The sequence below is a fragment of the Xenopus tropicalis genome, chromosome 5 (assembly GCF_000004195.4).
Source record: "Xenopus tropicalis strain Nigerian chromosome 5, UCB_Xtro_10.0, whole genome shotgun sequence".
Lineage (NCBI taxonomy): Eukaryota > Metazoa > Chordata > Amphibia > Anura > Pipidae > Xenopus > Xenopus tropicalis.
Window position 1 is genome coordinate 126,670,257 of NC_030681.2, and position 23,662 is coordinate 126,693,918.

Genomic DNA, 23,662 nt, shown 5'->3' on the forward strand with positions numbered 1-23,662 from the left:
TTAGAATGGCCCAGTCAAAGTCCAGATCTAAATCCAATCGAGAATCTGTGGCAAGATCTGAAAACTGCTGTTCACAAACGCTGTCCATCTAATCTGACTGAGCTGGAGCTGTTTTGCAAAGAAGAATGGGCAAGGATTTCAGTCTGTAGATGTGCAAAGCTGGTAGAGACATACCCTAAAAGCCTGGCAGCTGGAATTGCAGCAAAAGGTGGTTCTACAAAGTATTGACTCAGGGGGCTGAATAATTACGCACACACCACTTTGCAGTTATTTATTTGTAAAAAATGTTTGGAATCATGTATGATTTTCGTTCCACTTTGTATTGGTCTTTCACGTGGAATTCCAATAAAATTGATTCATGTTTGTGGCTGTAATGTGACAAAATGTGGAAAAGTTCAAGGGGGCCGAATACTTTTGCAAGCCACTGTACAAGAAGGTTCTGGAGGGATTAAAATAACATTATTATATAGTACAAATAATGACAAAATGTATTTAAATGAATAATCAGGATGACTTTTAATCTACACAAGGAGCCCATTATATCTAAAGGGAAACACAAATGCGCAATCATAGTGCCTTATGTGTTTATGCTTCCCTTTAGATACAGTAGAATGGGCTCCTCATGTAGATGTTAAAATCAAAATACCACCAGCCAAGAAAGATCCATTTCATGGGCATAATATTAGGTACTAACACTGCCTGTGAATTTGGCATCTTGATATGCTTCAATCTTTCAGTATCTTTTGGAACCATTGGTGTTTTGAAATTAGATTCTACTACAGGTATAGGGCCTATTACCCAGAATGCTCGGGACCTGGAGCTTTCCGGATAAGGGATCTTTCTGTAATTTGGATCTCCATACCTTAAGTCTATTAAAAAAATCATGTAAACATAATTTAAACCCAATAGGATTGTTTTGCTTTCAATAAGGATTAATTATATCTTAGTTGGGATCAAGTACAAGGTACTGTTTATTATTATAGAGAAAAAGGAAATCATTTTTAAAAATTTGAATTATTTGCTTATAATGGAGTCTATGGAAGATGGCCTTTCTGTAATTCGGAACTTTCTGGATAACGGGTTTCCGAATAAGGGATCCTATACCTGTACCTTGTTTGCACTTATTTCTTTTTGGCTATTTGCGCGAAAAAAATCTTTTGTGTGCACATTTTAAACTTGTTTGCTCATTTTTAGAAACAATGTGCTTGGATCAGAATAAATACAAAAGTTTGTTTCTTTGCGCGCACCACAATTTGTGTGCATTGGCCTCGAAATTAGTATGCTTGTGCACGGGAACATTGGCAACCACACAGTCTTTACATACATGTCTCTTTCTGTCCACTCTCAAAACATTAATTCTTCCTCTCCGCCCTCATACGCTTTATTATCCTAGTCTCTTTTCTCTACATACTATACTCTATTCTTCGATCTATCAAGATTCCTTGTTCCCATACAGAAACAGGGTATGAAAAATAATAGTACCACTGTAAATGCTTTGTTATTATGACAGACAACTTTTACACCCCAGTAGTTGTTGATCTTCAACATTCAAAACCTTCTAAATCTTTAGCTGCTGATAGCATAATATTGTAGTTTCAACAAGATCCAGAAGCCAGCCACTTTCCCATGCTAGCATTAATGCTAGAAAATGTGTGTATTTGTGTTGGTTAATATATTTATATAATATATGGAGATCATGAGGAAGACCTGGCTTCTAGAAGACCTTTATGCTTTGAACCACTTGGTGTAAAGTGCATTACAGTACTTAATCATTGTGTCCCATACACAGACTCAATGATCAGTGGGGTCCACCCCACTACAAAGGCTCTGGTCTGCACACAAAACACAGAAAGAAATCGCCAGCGCTCGGTCTAACCCACGCTGTAGTGTTGACCAGCTGCTAGAAACACACTATTGTGCCAGCGCTCGGTCCAACCCACAATCTGGAGTTGACCAGCTGCTATAAACGATAAAAAGCCATTAAATATACACAAAGAGAAAGAAAGTTTGCCAGCGCTTAGTTTGCCTTTAAAAATAATTTTTACAAAAAATGAGGTGTTAGTACCACACTTTGGCCAAAATATGTAAGCTCACGTGCCACGTCAAGGCCCCTCATCTGGTCTGCACACATCCACCTTTCTCCAATGTGGTATCCATAAGATTAGACAAGATACTGCTCCCTCTATATATATTCCTACAGGTGGTGAGGATGGGGAGTTTTGCCTGATCTTACCTGCCATGTATCATTCCATGGTACATCTATTTCACATACTTCCTACAGAATGACCATAATCCAAAAACAATCACCCTGCCACATAAGTTTTGATCTCTTTGTAAAGCTTGGTAGGAATCTAATTTCACTTCTACCTTGTACCAGGAATTCCAGGAAAGGCTAGAGTACTGTGGGTAAAAAAAATCTGTGGCCATTTGCACCTTTTTTATCACTTTGTATTTTTTATCTCCCATATAAATGATCCTAGAGACAGACAAAACAATGAAATAACATGCATTCTATGGTTTGCTGCTGAATTGAGACAAAATACCCAAACGTTATTTAAGGAGACAAGCCTATTTTGTAGCCCTTATTACCTGATGACATTCTGTTTTGCTCAGCTGAAGTGATTCTTTAACCAATAACAGTATCTATGCTGGCCAGTAGAATGCATTCTTTCATACAGAAACAGGTTTCTACTTGCACAGACTTACACAGTACATAGATATATAGAGGTGTTGCCTGGGCCAGGTTTGCCTTTAACCGGCTAGTGAACTGGTAAATTTGCTGCTTAATCTGCTTCCCAAGCTGTAAGTGTTCGTTTCAGGGCACAGTATGGACAGTGCATTTCCCTGCTAACTTGGGAGCAAATAGATCAGTGCCTCATCATGTACACACAGGCTCCCTACCAATGGCTAGGAATAAGTGTAAATCTTTTCTTCACAGGCATCAGAAGGTGTTCCAATGCGATTTTTCACTAACTTGGTGGAGCTGATTGAATTTTACAGAAGAGAGAATGTGGGTTTAGTAACACATCTTAAGTATCCCATAGAGAAGGAGGAGGAGGGCCCTGAAGAGCCAGATGAAGAGCAAGGTAAGGCCCCAAAGGTGACACCAGGTCTGGACTGGCAATCTGTGGATTCTGGCAAATTCCAGAGGGGTGGCTGTAAGATGCCATAGACATAGACATGTCACTATTTAGTGGGCCTGTGGAGGCTCTTTGGCCCCTGTGTACTTGAAATGCCAGGGCCTATTTTTAATCCCAGTTCAGACCAGGAAAATAATAAAAAAAAACAAGATCATTGTGCATTATAATTTTCAATTAAAACAAGGGTTATACTGTTGGAGGTATTTACACATTGTTTTCAGTAATGTCTTTCTAAGTGTGTGTGTGCATGAATTATCTTTCTAGAAATGTGGCTTGGCCAGAATATGTACTAAACTGTAAGTTTCTTGTGTACTCTGGCCAGCACTAGGCCAAACCTTTAATGCACCCAAAGCAGGACCCACATTGCCACGCCCCATAATGAGTGAGGATTAGGGGCCAAGGGAGGAACAGGAGCTACAGCGAAAACAGGAGGGCCAGAAACCAGAGTTGATAGGCAGAAAAATACGCCTGGCGCACCTCTCAGGAACTTTTAGGTAACAAGGACAGTAGAAACTAGATAACAGTTTAATTTAAAGGAACAGTTGAGTGTAAAAAATTAAACTTGGCAAAATAGACTGTGCAAAATAAAAATGTTTTCAATATAGTCAGTTAGGCAAAAATGTAATCTATAAAGGCTGGAGTGGCAGATGTCTAACATAATAGCCTGAACTCTACTTCCTGCTTTCAGCTCTCTAAGCTGTTAGCACTCCAGCCTTTATAGATTACATTTTTACCTCACTAACAATATTACAAATATTTAGTATTTTGCGCAGTCTATTTTACCCAGTTTCATTTTTACACTGAACTGTTCCTTTAAGACTAGATAGCTATACTGTAGTATAAGATAAGGATAAGATAAAGAATTCAAAAACCACAAAAAAGAGGACAACAAAAGTTGTAACTTGTTTTAGAAATCCACTTGACATTATACTAAAAGTTAATTTTAAGGTGAACTGACCCTTTAACAGTTTACTTGTCATTTAGATTCTAATTGAAATTCTAGAATAGAGTACAGGCATTTTCCATGCTCTTTTTTTTCATGAAAGTGTTGTCTTAGTGGTAAAATATATGCGTATATATATATATATATATATATATATAAGACTGTCTATAGCACATCAACTTTTGTGGTGTCACTGAACTATTTTCTGTGTAGGTTGCAAAATGTACACACCAGTGAATAGAAAATTGAAACTGAAGCTTTGTAATTTAAACTGCAGCATGCTTGTCAAGTCATGTGACTTCTCACGTTCTTCTGATTTCTGTATATTCATCGTTTACATATGCATAAGGAAAATAGATCCAAAGGAACACAATTGAACTGATATAGAGTAACTTTGCACTTCCAAAACGGCCATTGCCCCCATTCATGTGGTGAGAATGGGTATCGGCAGGTTATATTTTCAGTTTGGACAGACTTACTACTGATATTGGCCAAATTGATTGACTGATTGCTGGCATGTATGGCCACTTGCTCTGCAAATGCTGTTAATTTGTTTTATGTGAGATCCATAGCCCAGTGTATGTGTGCTTGTATGATATATTGTTGTACTGTAATACAGTATGTTGCAACCACAGCCCTTTAGCAGGGAAGATCTGTGCCCCCAAAGATGCCCCAGTAGCCCCCCATCTTCTTTTATGCTGATTCCCTGCATATGCTATGGCCAGCTGTCACTTACCTGAGCTTAGGGACCCAATATTCTGTGTTTATAGAAAATAAATGTCACAATATAAGCTATATATAAGGCTAGTTAGTGATTTAACAATCAACCCTTTTAGCATCAGCTTCTAAAAAAGGCAAACCTTATTTTCTGCTTGATAATTTGCAGTGACCCCAAAGCTTAGCTTCTTGACATCTGCCCAGACTACACTGAGCATCCAAGATGTTGACCCCAGGGCACAACTATTAAGTGCTGAATCATTTATATTCTCAGATTCTGAAGTTTATAATATAAAATATGGCATTTCTACCCATATTTGTGTTTAGGGTTTACTTCTCCTTTAAAGGGGAAGTGGAATGAGTTGACCGGCAGCTTACCACATCCCCCTGTCCCCCCTCCAAGGAAGGAGCAAAACTAAACACTGCAGCCCCACGTTTGGGGTAAATTACACAAGAGCTTTGTAAGTCAGTGCCTTAGTACTTATATAAAGTAGTACTTTATTGTATTGTCTATCCAAACGACATAACTACAATCTTAACCAACCAACACAATAAAAACAGAGAATTCAATCATTTATGCCACAATCCATTTAACTTAATAAGATGATTGCGGTATAGTCTGCTTTTATGGTATTATATTTCATCACCCTGTGTCTCAAATTCACCTGATTTTGCCATCACCAAAGCATCAATTTATTCCCCTGTAAAAATTGAATGCTGGTCTTATGCCCAGTACACTTGTAGAGCAAGAATAGAGAAACAGGTCAGGGTGAGATGGATATGTACTGTACTTCTATTTTAGCTACAGTAGAATCCCTATTTTATGTTTTTCCAGGGGATCAGGAAAAATAGTGTCAAATGTAAAATCAGGGAAATGTTGGAAAGTGATTTGTGTATGGCTGTATGAGGTGCAGACTACTTGGACTTGAATATTTACAGACAGAAGCATGGCAAAATATGCATTTTGTCAGTATTTTAAACCTCTTTATTTTGCTAATAATAATATTCACAGAGGAAAAACAGCCATTTTTAGGAACATTAGGACAAAAGTTTTATGTAAAATCCTGGAGAACGTAAAATCAGGGTATGTAAAATTGAAGTTTCACTGTATGTGATATTGAGCCTGTATGCATCTGTCTGAATCATGGTGGCTGAGATATTGTGTGTGTGGAGGTGGTGCACCTCATATTTAAACGGCATAAATCCTACTGTGTTCTGGAGGTATAGAACTAAAATCGGCACTGCATATGTATACAGCAAAGAAGTCGATTTGCCCAACAGTTATCTGAACTAATAGAAATGGCTATTCATTTCCTCTTCTTTGTCTTACCTTCCTTTCTCCTTAATAAATCATTCACCGGCAGTTTTAAGGTGGCCAAACACATTGTGATCCACTCATTTGGTGTGGCCCAGGGCCTGATTTAATTTTTGGGTGCCCAGAGGCCGACCCCATTCTCCTCCCCTCTCAGGATCATGCGGATTTGCATCCTTTTAGCTCATTTACGGAGCACTGGGGACAGGACATGCTGACGTTTCTGCATGTCCCATCCCCAGTGCTCTGTATGTGAGCCTTAGGCCTGGGCCTTTGTGGCTTCACCACAAATACGGGCCTGGATATGCCCACCTATTGGCGGGCATAGGTGCTGTTGGATCGAGGACCACATCAGTGAGCCAATGTGGTCCCTTATTTGACCGAAAATCAAACCTGCCCGATCGAGATCTGGCTAATTTTAGAACAGATGCCGGTCGGGTAGGACCATTGGGGGAGCCCATACATGGGCAAATAAGCTACTGAATTGGTCTGAAAAACCCGAAATCTGCCCGTGCATGGCCACCTTTAGACCTCCCTCTGTGTGGCCCCCCACCTGTCTGGCTGCTTTGATGGCTTACTCTTGTGTAAGCTTTAAATGGTATCAGTACTGTGATTAACTGCCCCCCCCTGCATGGTTCTCACCTCAGATTCAGGCTGTAATCAGGCTGTATTGTTTAAATATGTAATCCCCTGTGTTGTTCACACCTTTTAATCTCTGCATTGTTCACCCCCTGCAGTGTTCACACCTCAGGCTCAGGCTGTAATCACCCATATTGTTCCCCTGTTCACACCTCAGGAGCAGTAGAAACCCACAAATAATCCCTACACACTACAAAAAGAACATATACTGAGGTGGTACTTCAATTAAAAATTTTTTAATATATAGTTATTGTGCAGACTGTAGTAGCAGTGCCAGCATTGTGTCACTGTAGGCTGCCTGTGTGTGCCATACACACAGGCATCATAGGGCAAGCAGAGTATGGCACACACAGGCAGGGTAGAGAAGGCAGAGTATGGCACACACAGGCAGAGTATGGCACACACAGGCAGAGTATGGCACACACAGGCAGAGTATGGCACACACAGGCCAAGTATGGCACAAACCAGCCAAGAATGGCAAACACAGTGAAAGTATGGCACACGCAGGCAGGGTAGGGAAGGCAGAGTATGGCACACACAGGCAGGGTATGGAAGGCAGAGTATGGCACACACAGGCAGGGTAGGGAAGGCAGAGTATGGCACACACAGGCAGGGTAGGGCAGGCAGAGTATGGCAGGTTTTTGCTGTACTACAACCATTAATATGGGTATGGTCATGTGATAACATGGGTGTGGTTTCTAGTGGGTGCAGTTTCAAAAAGGGGAGTGGTCAAAACTGGCTTCCATTATCGGCCCTCCACCACGTAGGTCGGAAAAATTCCGGCCCTCGGTACAACAGAAGTTGGACAGCACTGATCTAACCTATAACAAAGCCATAAAATAGATAATTCACACTAATAAGTCTTTTATAGGCTTTGTGGCCTAAAACTGGCCATTGAGCCATTTACATGCAGGCCACAGAAGCAGGTCTTTGCGATCCATAATGGAGCATAAAACACATGTTTCCAGGCTAAATCAAATCAAAAAGAAACTGTGAAGAGTATTAGCAGAAGTTCCTGTTTTTAAACCCCAGAACCACACAAGTGCAGAAGTAAAGATATTCTCAGAGAAGCAGAGGCAACTCTGTTAGGAACTGAAGTGCAGCAGTTGCAAAGTTAGAACATGTTAACTGACGTATGAATACACTTGTATGATAAGGTGGTTTTAGGACGAACTCCTAATACCCATTATCAAAATGGGGCACTTTACTGCCAAAAACCCTTATATTGGGCTGTACAGCCTACCCAAGTTGTCAGTACTTCCTTCCTGGTGCAGAAAGTGTCACGTTGTTGTAGAGCCCAGAAAAGGGAATGTAGGGTCTCCAAAAATCATAGGAGATAAGGAAAGTCATTGGTATGTTATCAGTTTAGTAACTATCTTGTAATTATCAGTTTCTAAAATAAACAAGCTCTTTTTCATTTAATACTAAATCAACAACAGCAGCAAAGTACCTTGCTATAATAGGCTGGTAGCTTACTTCTATTGGTACCCTGCTCCTGTGAGAAGAAACTTCCTAGGATTAGTAGGGCTACAGGTCTGTGATTATGTTCTGAACGGTTTATAGTAAGATACTTTAACAATCCCATTTTCTATTTACCTCTTGACAGAACCAGCTCCCCCTAATGTCCCACCCAGAAACTTTGCCTTTACCCCAGTTTCAGAAATAAAGGAGTGCCAGACAGCAATAGAGAGAGCACCGGCTGCAAATGCATCACTTCTTCTATCCGAGACATTCCTGCAGAGATTTCAGGACACAGACAGTCGTTGGTAAGTCCTCAAACTGACAAAAGAGCTACTCATGAGCTCATAGAGATTAGTCAATATATGTTTATATATGCATGCATACTTTATCTTTTTCTTTATCAAGTCAAAAACAGGGGCAATGGAAGACATTAGTAGAGTCCGCCTGTTCCATAGTCTGACCCACTCTTACCTCCTGGCCAGATTCATGAGGGGAAGGTTCTATGGGGAGAGGTTGCTATTGCATTGCATAACTAAAAAAAATCAAACAGTTTTAGTAGAAAATGTTTCCAACTGGGGTACAGTTTCAATTCTGTAATTTAAAAGACTGCTAAAACAAACCAGTGCTATATTTTAACCATGAATCGCAGGGCGGAGAAAAAATTGATGTGCATTTGTACAGTATGAAAAGCAGAAGAAAGTGATTTCCCAGAGAAAATAGACATATTCCCCAGCCATAGCTCTCTGTAACGGTGTGGCTATTAGTGCACATTTCTTTCTGCTGCTGAGATAAGCTAATGGCTCCCGTTAATGTATTCAGAGGCCAAAAGAGAATAAACTCTAGGCCTTTCCAAAGCAATTTCATTGCAACTCCAAAACAACAAAGCAGAAGCACTTTGTAGAATGTTAGTTTTTCTTTCTGTGTGAGTCATTGGAAACTTTATGCAGGTCAGAGTTGGGATAAAACCAAAACTACAATGACTCCCTAGCCAGAGGTAACAGAAGACATTTTATTGTCTCCATACATGGTCAAGACTCAAGTGCAGTGTGCCACGGAAATCACCCTTCTTGCACAGGAATAAAAATATGAGATATTTTACATACCACCGTGGTATTGGAAGCGTTTGTACAGTATACCGGGTTTCTGTGCTAATGGATGTATACCTGTATACATTTGCAAATAATATAATCTTTCAAAATTTTTGGGAGAACTTAAATTATTTTGCCACATGTTGTGGTGAAAATACGTCAAAATTTACTTTTTTCCCAGTTGACCAGATGTGCATGTTCATCTGGGGGAGGTGCAGATATCACAAGCAGGAGACTTGTCAATAGCCCATTAAGTATGGATTCTCACTAAAGAGCTAATGACTGAAGACAATGTGGCGTGCAGGCCCATATGCTGTGAGAGTTGTGTAGCTGTAACAAAGGACAAATCAGCAACATAAGCAAGCCTGCTAGGTTTACCAGGAAATATTCCAATTGATGCTTTTTTTGTGCCTTTCTCAGTTAAGTGCATTTTATTAGCTTTATGGCAAGTAGCCTCAGAGACAGAGCACTTACACTGGGGCAAAAACTGTATTTATTACCTGCTGGCTGAACATTTTATAGTAATAATAAAACTGCAAATTGTATTCTGTTCTGTCATTCATTCTATTGTACAGACCAAAATAAAATATAATAATCAGTCAGTACTTTGCTTGTGATATATTTTTTGTCTGTTAATAAAATAGCCTATTTATAATATGACAATTTATTTTACCTTAGACAGTAAAGTATGAGTGCTCAAATTATTGTAGGCATAGGACATTTTGCCTTGTACAAGCGCCAACATTGGTTATAAAAAGATTTTGATTCTCTTGTGTCATTTATTTACTGGGCAAGAAAAGCATATATCCTCTGTGACTTCTAATATGCACAAAATTATGTTAATATATATATATATACAGAGCTGGAATGTCCAGTGTGCAGAGCTGTGGAGGTCATCCTAATAAAGCTGAATCAAATATAAAGAATAATTTTGCCATTTAAGAGAACAGCATGTATACCTAAAAGAGAAAGAAAGGTAAAAACTAAGTAAGCTTTATCAGAAAGGTCTATGTAAATACAGCCATAAGCACTCACAGAAACGCTGCACTGACTTCTCTGTCAAAACATTTGTTGTGTCTGTAATTCATGTGCCAGAGACAGGCAGCTTTCTTTTCTCTGCTCTTTCCTGCTCCCCCCTCCCTCAAGAATGCCAAGAACTCACCCCCCCCCTTAGGAATGTGGATCTGAGCCAATCAGCAGGAAGCTGACTCATAATCTAACTAACTGAGCATGTACACTTGGTCTGGGTGTCTGTGCAGGAGTGAGGCATTATGGGAACTTTCTTTACACAGCTCAGCGTTTTTTCTTCCTGTTTGGCTTCAGATCTTATGAACAGGTGAAATATGGGGAGACTTAAGGGCACTATTGAGAGAACTGATGGTATGCCTGCAGCTTGAGATTAACTCTTTATTAGCCTTTCCTTCTCCTTTAAAGGAGAAGGAAAAGTAAAATCACTGTGGGGTGCCAGAAGATAGGTACCATGGAATGATCCTCTTCTTACACTTTGTCTTTCTTCACTACCCTGGGGCTGACGCATGTGCAGTAAGTGAAAATGCTTTTGGCTTTTCACTTTACTGCACCCACATAAAGAATAAGAAGCAGGAAGAGGATTCCTCCGTGGTGCTTGGTGAGAAGAACCCCAGGCAGGAGCAGTTAATTAAATTCACTCAGTGGGGGGTGCCTAACTTTTGGCACCCCCCAGTGATTTTAACCTTTCCATCCCCTTTAAACATGCAATCTGATGGTACCTGCATTGGGTGGTGGCAAAAAGCTGCTCCTGGTAACATCAAGAGCCGAAATTCCAGTTTTTAAACCAGAACTTTAGCTTTTCTAGCCAGTGCTATAACTATCATCAAGCAGACAGCCTCAGGATTTGCTAAATGGTTTCAGCTTGCCCACTTCCATGAATGAGTAAGCATGGAGGGGGGTTGCATACTGCTGCAGCCCCTTCCCACCTTCTGGGGGCTGAAAATGTATTTTGCTGGGGAGGCCTGCTCCCGAATGCTATTGAGCTCTCTACACTAGTGATGATGAGGGTGAATGGCATTGGGAAGACCAACCCAGGAGGCACAGGGTGGAGAATCGCTTCTGCATGCATACCCACTGTCATTATTAAACAGCTGCCTGCATTAGGTGCTTAAACAATATACTGTTTCATTATTGTAGCACATTATAAATTGTAACAATTACTTTCTCCTTATTACCCAGCATTCCCGAGGAACATTTGCAAGCAATTCGTGACTACTTCAGCCTTCACGTTGTCAGTGACTGTGATATGGTACGCAGTGGATCTCAAAGCCTACCGCAGTTTAAGAAGCTCCTAATGACACTTTGCACTGGCTTGCACAGGTAATGAGCATTGCCACAGTGTGCTAGGTGATGAATAGCCTTATTATTAGCCTTGTCAACTAGTCTAAGGGGCACATTCATTAAAGTACGACAGGTCGAATACAAAAAATTAGTATTTTTTCTATAGTTTACAACTTTTGCATATTTTCTGCGATATATTCGTTAATTTGCGCAACTTTTTCTTACTTTGGGACAGTTTGTGCGACAAAATCATATTTGTCACAATGAGTATGAAAGTTTCAGATTCATTCAAACTTCAGTATCATGACTTTCCTTGGGCCAGGTTGGAGCTGCAGAGTGCAATTGAGCCCTATGGGAGACTTTCCTTGGGCCGGGTTGGAGCTGCAGAGTGCAATTGAGCCCTATGGGAGACTTTCCTTGGGCCGGGTTGGAGCTGCAGAGTGCAATTGAGCCCTATGGGAGACTTTCCTTGGGCCAGGTTGGAGCTGCAGAGTGCCATTGAGCCCTATGGGAGACTTTCCTTGGGCCGGGTTGGAGCTGCAGAGTGCCATTGAGCCCTATGGGAGACTTTCCTTGGGTCAGGTTGGAGCTGCAGAGTGCCATTGAGCCCTATGGGAGACTTTCCTTGGGCCAGGTTGGAGCTGCAGAGTGCCATTGAGTCCTATGGGAGACTTTCCTTGGGCCAGGTTGGAGCTGCAGAGTGCCATTGAGCCTTATGGGAGACTTTCCTTGGGCCAGGTTGGAGTTGCAGAGTGCCATTGAGCCCTATGGGAGACTTTCCTTGGGCCAGGTTGGAGCTGCAGAGTGCCATTGAGCCCTATGGGAGACTTTCCTTGGGCCAGGTTGGAGCTGCAGAGTGCCATTGAGCCCTATGGGAGACTTTCCTTGGGCCAGGTTGGAGCTGCAGAGTGCCATTGAGCCCTATGGGAGGCTTTCCTTGGGCCAGGTTGGAGCTGCAGAGTGCAATTGAGTCCTATGGTAGGCTTCCGGATTTTGTGATTCGAATTCGTACTTTAATAAATGTGACCTAAGGGTTCTTACACATGGGCATTTTTCTTTTTTTTGTTTTTTGCTTTTGAAGAATGTTTGAGACACAAAGATACATCAGCTAAATGATTCCCTTATATTCTGCCTAGTCATGAGCATTCAGAGTTGCATTTGCATTTCATTGTATTTTTTAGATGCCACATGTAAACACATAAGAGCCCTTAAGCTGTCCATCCATGCCAAGATTTGGTTGGCTGTTTTGACTGTCTAGGCACATATGTCAGACAGACCAACCAGCAAGTAGTAAAAATTGTTATAGGAGTATAGCTAGCTGTACGGTATCAGCCGTTCCACCTCAAGCTAATCAGCCGGGTATCATTGAGGGTCGGCCAGTGTATGGCCACATTAAGGGGTATATTTATCATGCTGTGTAAAAAGTGGGATGAAAGATTTCTGGTGATGTTGCCAATCAGATGCTTTGCTTTGGTTTTCTAACCAAAGCATCTAGGAGCTTCACTTCACTTTGTACACAGCATGATAAATATACCCCTTAATGTCTCAAATAACAGGGTGAGCATGATTAACCATGAGTTTGTCTTGTGGTGGGATATACTCACAATAAAGGCAGTGGGGCTATCTGGTCATGGCCAATTTAATTAATGGGAAAAGGAGGAATTTACATGTGCCTATGAGGACAGAGCTACTATTGTCATTAATTTTCATTTGAAATCACTTTTGAATTAAGCATCTCCCCAAAATGTCAGACACCTTGTTTTAATCAGCTAGAAGATATCTATAACAAATATCAGACATGCTTTTTATGAAAGTTTACAATTAATGCAATAGTGCTACAGCGCATTCCATATTAGCAGAGGCACAGGTACCACATGGCACTCACTGTGAGCCATAAGCCACAACTGAACTGGCACCATTTGTCTTATTTCCCTTAAGTCTAAGGCATGGTAGGCCAAACGGTTTATACACTCTTAATTCTATTATTTTAATTTATTGGGGTAGTACATATCAACATAAACCAGATGAAAAAATTAAATATGCCCCATCTGCATAGGAAATACTGAATTATTTACCATTTCAAATTAAACAGGAATTCCTTTAATAACATATCCATACCCATTATAAAGGCATTTAAAATCCCAGCTGTCAATCATTTATTGCTTGCCCCGCCTCTATGCCTTAGGCATAGAGGCGTTTCCATTCGGCATTTCCTAGATGTCACTGCCCTCATCTTATTCCCCCTCCCTTCTCACCATCTAATTGTGTAGTCAGTGCATGGACATGTGCATAAGATCCACCATTTTTGCACAGAAAAACATTTTGGCATGATGCAAAGCTTGCCTTAATAACGGTGTCTACAAAATGGGATTGTGAATTCCAGGACTGAAGAAAACAAGATTTAAATAATTTATATAGTGTAAGTAAAGTTTATTTTTCGTTAACAAAAACAATAGAAAACAATTTGGAATTATTTGACATTATGCTGACAGGTCCTCTTTAAAGGAGAAGAAAAGGCTAAATCACTAGGGGGTGGCAAGTGGGCAAACCCCAGTGATTGTATTAATTTACCTGAAACCCCCGGCCGGTGCTTCTGCATCAGCCTGGAGTGAATGCAGACGAGGGATCCTCTTCCTTCCTTCTCCTTTGGCAGTGATCCCGGGCCAGCACATGTGCAGTTGAGGGAAAAAGCCTGCTTTTTTTGTTAAAGTTCAGCTTTTCATTCTACTGTACATGCATGAACACCGAAGGAGGAAGAGAAGCACTTGCATACACCCCAGCCAGTGCAGTTTTCTCAGGTGCACCGGTTTTCAGGTAAGTGATTGCAATCACCGGGGGGTGCCTAACATTTTGGCACCCCCAGTGATTGTAACTTTTCTTCTCCTTTAATTTTCCTTCCAGAAAAATACACACTAGGAGAAAGATCATTAAAAACAATTTGGACTATGAGTAGGTGTTAGACCATGGGAGGAAACTGAAGCACAAATAGAAAACCATTCAGACCTAAAACGAGCATAAAAATTCCAGGAACATAGTGCCCCGAGCAGTGATGCAATGCAACACCTGGATTCACTAGCTGACAGACCTGCTATATACAACCCTTCCCAGCAGTAGCCTTAATTATTTTAGTCTGTACAGTAAGGTGGGGCAATATTCCCACAGATTTGTTGGGTTGAGGGGAAATTAGAGATTGAGTGGACTCACCTGTGGGATCTCTCTCCGAGACCCTCCAGTGCTTCTAAAATATAGAAGGAATGTGCTTAAAAAAGATTTGTCAGGCTGATTTATTGAGAAATTCACCCCAAAATCCTACTAGTCCCACTCATCTTTCCACTTCCTGCTGCCTCCTTTCCCAGGCTGTGCAGGGGAGCCAGCAACACACTGCACTGTAGGATAGGAACCAATCAGCAGCTAGGCTGACCTGACAGAGAACTGAAGCCTGTCTTTGCTTGTGTGACTGCAGGGCTGTGATTGGCTATCCGCTCCTATTGTCTTTCTGACAGGGACCATTACGTTATGTTCACCCCTTATTTGAAACATGACCAGGGATGTAGATGATCTATAGAGAGTTCAATAAAATGTTTTTTTTAAAGAAAATTATAATATTTTGGCACAAAGTAAAACCACCATCATATATTATTATTATTGCCCACAAGATTAGAGGGGTTTTTAATTATGTAATATATCTCTTTAAATCTCCCCTGAGGTAGGTACAGTTTGGCTTATAAACTGCTGTATGGTAACAAGCTTTGTGTCCCTATCCCCCAGACACTTTCTGAAAGTTATTCCTTAATATTTAAGTTATTTCAATATTTAAAACATATTTTTCCCCCTCCCTTAGGCTAATGTCACACCTGGTGTTTTATTTGCTGTGGAGAAAATGCCACTCGGCTCTGATCTTTTCCAAATTCCTTGAGCACTGACAAGAATTGCATCCAACTTGTGAATTTTCAGGCCAAGTGCTGGCGGATGAGATTCCTGTCAGTGCTCACCAAACTCGCAATTTTTTCCACTGGTGGCACGTTTGACATAAGCCTTAAAGGGTACCTGCGCATGATGTTGCTTCTGGTTACATGTGACCTCTCCCCCCCAGCTCTGCCTCTGAATTTATACAGCAAGTCTTCAGCAGTTGGAGACATTTTTTTATTTTTCCTACAAAAAGATAAAGCTATTATATAGACACCGGACTGCTGCCCCCCTAAAACTGCTGCCTTAGGCAGGGCTCTCCAAATGCAGGAAACAATAGTATTTTTTTAAGGATAACCCCCCCTTGAGTGCTTCCTGGCACTGTACATGCACAAAGCTGCATCTTATATATTATGGGATATACTAAGCAAGCCAGAATACTTGCACATATACACCAGCATGGCCTCTCCAGTGGGAACATGGTGCTGAGGGGCACAGCTCTCAAGGGGCAGCTATTCTTGAAAAGTCTAACTTAAAGGGTATGTCCAGCCAAGAACAGTTTTTACAATGAAACAGAACTGAATTCTAAGCAACTTTTTTGTATACACTAATGAAATATTTTTAATGGTTTTAAAGTTGTATGTAAATGTAATTGCAATAGACAGCAGTATTTGTTTATCCTTTTCTTTTCTCTGCACTCACTCCTGGTTCTCAGTGTAGAAGAATTCAGATAACCCTGAGGTCTGTAATCAGCATTGTTCCAGGAGTCAGAACCAGCAGTGCACAAATGTTAAATAGCCAGATACTGCTTTCAGTTGCAATTGCTTAGAAATACATTTTTTTTTCATTATGCAGAAAACAACCCCTTAAAAGGTGAAGTATCCATTTAATTAAGATGCGTGCTTCAGGACTATTCTTCTTTCTGTTGCATTCCCTTAGAGAGCTGACACGAACATTGCCAACCCTGGAGTCCTTGCAAGTCACCTTTGACCCCCAGCTCTCCCCTGGATTCAGGCAGCGGTCTCCTGTAAGTTGTTCCTCTAAATATCCAGAACAAAACACTGGTTGTGGATAAAATAAAGTGGACTGATTATATTGTAGTATTATGCTCCTTTCTATGCACAGCAGGATATAATCTATCAAATCAGAGAAAAATTACCCACATCATACAAACCATCATATCACCACATACTACATTGTACAACGGGGGAACAACCTGATATAATTTAGCAGTTGCATAGACAAGCCTACTGCTCCTACGCCATATCATAGTAGAATACACAATATAAGGCCTGGACTGGGATTTAAAATAGGACCTGCATTTAAAGTACACAAAGGCCCAAACAGCCCCCCGCTAGCCCACTAAATAGTGACTGTCTATGGCATCTTACAGTAGCCCCTCTGGCATTTGGCAGAATCCGCAGATTGCCAATCTAGGCCTGTATAATCCTTTACTTTAGGGCAGGGGTCGGCAACCTTTTTGGCTGAGAGAGCCATAAACACCACATATTTTAAAATGTAATTCCGTGAGAGCCATACTATATGTTTGCCCGCGGATGCGGCAGGGCAAGGTAGGGTGGGTGCCAAGGATGCCAGATGCAGAGGAGGGTGTGGCCTGCGCTCGGCAGATAGAAGACGTGTTCTAAGGCTTAGAACATGTCTTCTATACGCTGTGTGCAGGCCACACCCCCGTTATTTTTTTATTAAAGATTTGGCAGCGAGCCAGATGCAGCCATCAAAAGAGCCACTTCTGGCTCCCGAGCCATAGGTTCCCTACCCCTGCTTTAGGGGTTCACCCGATTATATCACTGTAGGATACATTCTATCTTACTAGGCTAGACAAGGGTTACACAGAATTTAGGGTGAAACCATTTAGAGAAAGGGAAGGCAGAGTTACAGAATATTGTGGATTGTTGTTGAAAACAATGAAGGACGGCGAGTTTGTAGATGTAGATTGCATGGGACTATAACACCTTTTCTGCCTACTATTCAAACACAATCTTTATTTTTTTCATCATTTTTAATCATTTGCCTTAGTCCTGTTACAAACTCCTTTTTATTTTCTTTACACCTCTATACTGTTTATGGTTTACAATGGTGCTGCAGGGCTGCTAGGTGCTAGAGGAGGTGTAAGGAAAGGCAAGAGAAGAGATGGAGCTTACAAAGTGGGATCTACAGGATTAGAGAGTAGGGATGCACTGAATCCACCATTCGGCCTTTTTCAGCTGGATTCAGGGGAATCCATGCTCCTGGCTGAACTGAATCCAATATTAAAATCACTAACTTTTTGTCACATAAACATGGAAGTTGAAAATTTTTCTCTTTAACCCTTCCGTATTTGGTAAGTAAATTAGGAATTGGTTCGGTACTAGGGAGAGTATTTTACGAAGGATTTAGGGTTCAGTCCAATCCAAAAATAGTGGATTTGGTGCATCCCTATGAGAGAACATAAAGCAGGGAGAGCAGTGGGAGAGTCAGGGACAAGGAATAGCTGCTGCTGGCATGGGGCTGGGGGGCAGTAAGGATTCAGCAGAAGGGATGCCATTTTGTGATAATAATTGTCTAGATTAAAGGTCCGGGGTTATATGCTGTGCCTGCTCCACCCTGTAAGGTGCATGTGAGGAGACCAGTGGGGCCCATGGGTGCCCTGCCATTGCTTTCCTACCGTGACTGTTCTGCCCCTACTTTAGTACCAATTGAATTCCTCCCGCTCCCATTTCTCGCCCCTCCTCCTCCCCAGTAGCAGAGAGACGCTTGCAGCACACATACAGCGACTGCCGCACAGGCATTTGCCACTCTGACAGTCCAATATGCCCCCGAATAAAGTCCATTAGGCGGCTATAGCCCAGGCGGGTCAGGAGCAATAAAGGAGTAGGCTGATGCTTTTGCATTCTGGGTGATGATGATGTCACTCTGCCGGCCGGTACTATAGACACCGATGAATGACTGTAGCGACAGAGTAGGGAATGCATAGACTCCGGAACGGACCAATCGGGGGAAGGGGGGAGAGAAGGAGGATCCGCACTACTATCGGCCGCTGCTTCCTCCAGCTGTGGAGCGGTCCGCACCGGGACTGCCATTCCCTGCAGCCACACCCATGAGTAGTGTAGGGGGGGATTGTGCTGGGATGCCGGGCGGCGCTCACTGATACAGCGGGCACTCATACAAAGGGACTCCCCCCGCTGCTACTGCCGCTTCCCTCTCCCCCAAGCGATGGCTCGGTACAAGCCGAAGTGTTCGAATGCGTGGGACTCCCCAGGTCAGAGTGGGTATCAGTGGGGTGGGGGCTGCCGGGGGCATTACAGAGCAGCGATTGCCTGCCTCTCCCCCTCACAGCGATCTGTCTGTAGGTGTCAGTGCTTCTGTCACATTTGGAAAATGCCTGTGAGGTGGGTGCCAAGCCTCCAGCACTGGGGATATAGATCTGTATCATTAGGGCAGATGGACATGGAGCAGCCTCAGCCCAATTATATTAATATAGAGCAGTGCTGTGTAACTGTAACTGCATAGTGGCTGTAATATCCAGCATAGCATGTCTGCTGGGGGCCCTGTTATATTAAATAGTGATTGAAAGAGTCTTTGGAGCCACTGGCCAGTAAGTGGGGCATAGAAATTCCTTTCATGGCTGCATCTGGCCTGCAGCTGTCACGCATCCCTAATATAAAGTGTAATAGTTACCCATTGTATTGTGTTACAGCAGCACGCCCTGGGGTGGGGAGCTCTGCTTCTTCTACTGATACCCCCAGTGTAATGCCCACTATGTCCCTCGACATTAGGGAGATTCAGTGCTGGCGTTTGGAACACCTTAAAATATGGCATGTGATTGGTATGTCAGTGTTATGTGCCTTGTGCCATAGAGTTCTGTAGGTGCTATTGCTAGCTGACATCATCCAGCCCACTAATGGCCAACAGACAACCCTGGGCCTGTATGTGGCCCTTTTGTGCTCAGCTGTGGCACCCATGCTAGATGTGCAAATTAAATATAGTAGAACCCCAATTTTACATTTCCCATGGGACAGCTTAAAAACAGTGTTAAAAATAATGGGAAAACATAAAATTGGCGGAAAAACACAGCTTGGCTTTCTGGGACTGTAAAATAATGGCATCGGTTATGGGAAAATGTAAAATCTCGGTATGTAAAATTGGGGTGCTACTGGATTGGCTGTGGCTTTGTATTGAACCTCCAAGGCCACCATGAAACCCAGTGTACCTTATACAGTGCCTTTATTATTTCTGCTCTTGGCCCAGTATGTGGCCAGGCTCTCAGCCCTTCTGTGCCGTATATTTCAGTCACACTCCTGTCATGTTGCCTGTTCTGCCTGGGAAATACTGACACCCAGAAAATGTCAGATGTGTGGATACATATTTTCCTGCAAAATTCTTTATAATAGTCTGATACAGAGTTGCGGCTAAATTTTGGCCATGCCCCCACAATGTCACACCTATTCAACAAAAATACAAGCCTTTTTCTAACGGACTGGCAGCATTAGGAGAAATGAAGCATTAGGTGCACTAGTATTTAAAGCCTTTAAGCCTTTAAGCATTTCATCTCACAGTCTGGCCCTGGGAAGCTACCAGGCCTAGAATGGGATCAAAATAGGCCCTGGCATTTCATATACCAAGAGGCCCAAACAGTTCTCCACAGGTCCAATAAATAGTGATTGCCTAGGGCATCTTACAGCAGCCAAAACCCTGCGCAGGCATCTCTATTAAAGGGGAACTCTGCCCAAACACAGCTTAAGGTTTTTCAAAAGTAAACATAATTTCGAGCAGCTTTGCAAGGTACATCAGTTAAGAATATGGAGCCTTTTCATGATTTTTAATGTGATAATATGGTTTGGAACAGTTACCTAAGCCCCGCCCCCTGTTCCCCTGCTGATCTGGCTGACTGCTTTGAGACTCAAATGAAATGTAACAGTAGTCGACTAACCTCAGCCTGCCTTCAGCCTGCATCCTCCCAATCCCACAATTCCCTGCACACATGTCAATAAGGAAAGGAACATCATAGGGCAATGCATTGTGGGTTATGTAGTTCCTGCATGCTGTCTGTAAGCTGTGGAGAAGTTTTTACAATTTGTAACATCACTGTTTTAGTCCCTCCTCCCCTGCCAGGATTTCAAATAATGCAGAAAGTGTTTTGCATTTGGATTTCAGCATATAAAATAGTATTTACTCATACTTTTTGAATGAACAGATTACAGTGATTAATTAGGGCTTCACTGGGCCCTCTGCAACCACAGGGTCTGCTTCCTCTGTAGTTAAGTCCCTGAATACTCCTTATCTCTGGGCTGCCTTTATGGGATCAGGGCTTTATATAATGTGAGGGTGGAGACTGTGACGCGGGAGGGGGGATCCCATCATCAGGACTTTGACAGAAAATTGGGCACTGCAGGAACGGGCTGCATGTTGGCACTGTCTCATGAAGAGCACAACGTTTGGGAAGTGTGCAGCATAGGAGCCTGTTCTTAGTTTTAATGGAAAGTCACCAGTTTGGGGCTTTTTTGGACTCCACTAATGTGGCTCAGCTCTTGTAGGTTTGGGCGCTTTTCCACTTGAGAATATGTTCCACGGGCCACTAGCCTTGGATTTTTTAATAAATATATGAGCATGTGTACATTTTATGCACATTCTTTAGGATTTCAGTCCATCATGCATTGAAATCCTAAGTATTTATGGGAAAGCTTAAACCCTACAGTATTTTTACATCTGAAGCAAAATGATGTATTATTGAAAAATGCATTAACAGTTTTTTTTTACCATAATTCATTCATTCATTCAAAACATTGCTTTTTTAATAATTAATGTTAAAGGCTACCTCTCAGTTTCAGTATACGCTGAAGTGAGTGCTCTATTCTGGCCCTCTGTCATCCATGTTGCTCTAGTTTCCATTTGCCAAGAAGGGTGAGCGTTCTCAGTACAGATATGGGAACTGTTATCCGGAAGCCCAATTTCCAGAAAGCTCAGAATTACATGTTGTCCATCTCCCATAGACTTCCTTTAAATAAAATAATTCAAATTTTAAAAAATGATTTCCTTTTTCTCCGTAATAATAAAACAGTACCTTGTACTTGATCCCAACTGCAATATAATTAATTCTTATTAAAGGAAAAACAATCCTATTGTGTTTTTTAATATTTAAATCATTTTTTAGTAGTCTTGTATGTAGATACAAATTACAGAAAGATCCCTTATCTGGAAAACCCCAGATCCCAAGTATTCTGGGTAACAGGTCCCATACCTGTATTGTGTTTTCTCTCTTATTTGTTTACAGTAGAGGTTGTGTGTGTCAATACATATATGTGCAAGTACAATTACGCTTCACCTTGGTCCCCAGACTTCCTAGCCTACCTTCAGCTCTAGACTGCCTCCATACAGAAGAAGTATGCAGTATGTGGGCAATGGCATGCAGACTAATTGTGCAGTTCTTAGTAACCCAAACACGTGGTCTAAAATGCCCAATATCACCCTCCATTGTCCTTTATGAGAATCTTCTTAATGCATTATAACTAAGGCTGGTCAGGCATCTCTTGCAAACATGGCAAATTAAGCATATTTGTTAAAGCCATGTGTCTCTACTTCTTTCTTTTAAGCAATGTACAGATCTGTCATGCTATTATTCTGTTATTTCAGCTACATTGTATGGCCAAATGTATCTGAACACCCCATCTAATTAGTGTATGGGATGCCTGATCTGGAAACCTGTTATCCAGAAAGCTCCAAATTACGGAAAGCCCGTCTCCCATAGACTCCATTTTAATCAAATAATTCAGATTTTTAAAATTGACCTTGTAGTAATAAAACAGTACCTTATACTTGATTCCAGCTAAGATATAATTAATCCTTATTGGATGCAAAACAATCTTATTGGGTTTAATTAATGTTTTATTGATTTTTTTGTATACTTAAGGTATGGAGATCCAAATTACGGAAAGACCCCTTATCCGGAATACCCTTGGTCCAGAGCATTCTGGATAACGGGTCTTATACCTGTACAGGAAATCCCGAGCAGCACACTTTTAGGTCAATGACAGACAAGGCATTCTATTAAGGTGACAAAATAACCAAAAATTCCTTCCCTTTGTGGGTAGTGAGAAACCTGCAGGTAAAAAATTCCTAATTGCCTAATTGTGCAGAATGCCTTCTTAAGCAATTTTGCATGGTTACATGATATGTCTTGTCTGGAAACACCAAACCAAACTAAATATTTCAAGGTTTTGTAAATATACTATAGATAATAACAAATAAGCAAAAAAATCCACTAATGCTTGCTAAACACAAAACATATTTACTTCAAGAAGTTAAATCGTACCCAAATCCTTAAATGACCCAGTTGTACAAACCCCGGGTCTGTTGCTCATTAGGCTAATGTCAGACGAGGTGTAGAGCAGATATTTTCAGCAAGCAGATAAACGCTTGCCAAAAATTCCGCCCTACGCCTCTTACTTGAGCCTGCACCCGAATGAATAGAATACGCTCGGGTGCAGGCACATGTAGCGGAAATACGGATAAAAACGCAAGAGTTTGAAAGTCTCATGTTTTTATGCGTATTTCGGCAACATGTGCCTGCACCCGAGCGTATCCAATTCGTTTTTCCGCTTGCCGAAAATATCCGCCCTACGCCTCGTCTGGCATTAGCCTTAGCAAGCAGCCACTCAAGAGCAAGCCGTGATAAATAGCCAATTGAAATTCAAATCAGCTTGCTGTTGTTGGAAAGTGGTCCGAGTGCACGAAGCCCCAAACCGGTAGCTAAGGGGAATCATCGGATGTCGATTAAAACTCGATTTGATTTGTCTATTAAAAACATCCACGCCTGACGCATTTTGTCTGCACACGCACTTAATCATAGGCAGGGGTCGTCAGGCGTGGATGTTTTTGATGAATGAATAAAATAGAGTTTTAATGGACATCTAATGATTCTCCGGTATGCTCATGAAGCCGTTTTGGTTATCGTTTATCTGGAGAGAGCCTCACTATTTGCAATTGGAAAGAACTTTTAGGTGTTTTTTCACATTAAGAAAACATGGATGACAAAATGCCCTGTGTGTCTTTCCCCGTACAGTTGAATGGGTTGCACTGAAGACATCATTGTCTCCACATAGGATGTGACATTTCCAACAAGTCAGTTCAATTCATCAAATTCCTGACG

At 41.6% G+C, this 23,662-nt stretch overlaps 1 protein-coding gene across 2 annotated transcripts in view; it reads left to right on the plus strand.

Annotated features, from left to right (window-relative positions):
• Positions 1–23,662, plus strand: part of inpp5d (inositol polyphosphate-5-phosphatase D) — a 62,108-nt gene that overhangs the window by 18,720 nt on the left and 19,726 nt on the right. The window contains exons 1-5 of one of the 2 annotated variants that reach the window (XM_031902566.1): positions 2,719–2,802; positions 2,939–3,086; positions 8,358–8,517; positions 11,509–11,649; positions 16,456–16,543. In XM_031902566.1, coding sequence (XP_031758426.1) covers positions 2,957–3,086; positions 8,358–8,517; positions 11,509–11,649; positions 16,456–16,543 — 519 coding nt within the window. In that variant the 5' untranslated portion in view covers positions 2,719–2,802; positions 2,939–2,956. Of the gene's footprint in view, positions 1–2,718; positions 2,803–2,938; positions 3,087–8,357; positions 8,518–11,508; positions 11,650–16,455; positions 16,544–23,662 lie in introns of those variants that run through there. The other variant, XM_031902565.1, reaches the window with a different exon arrangement.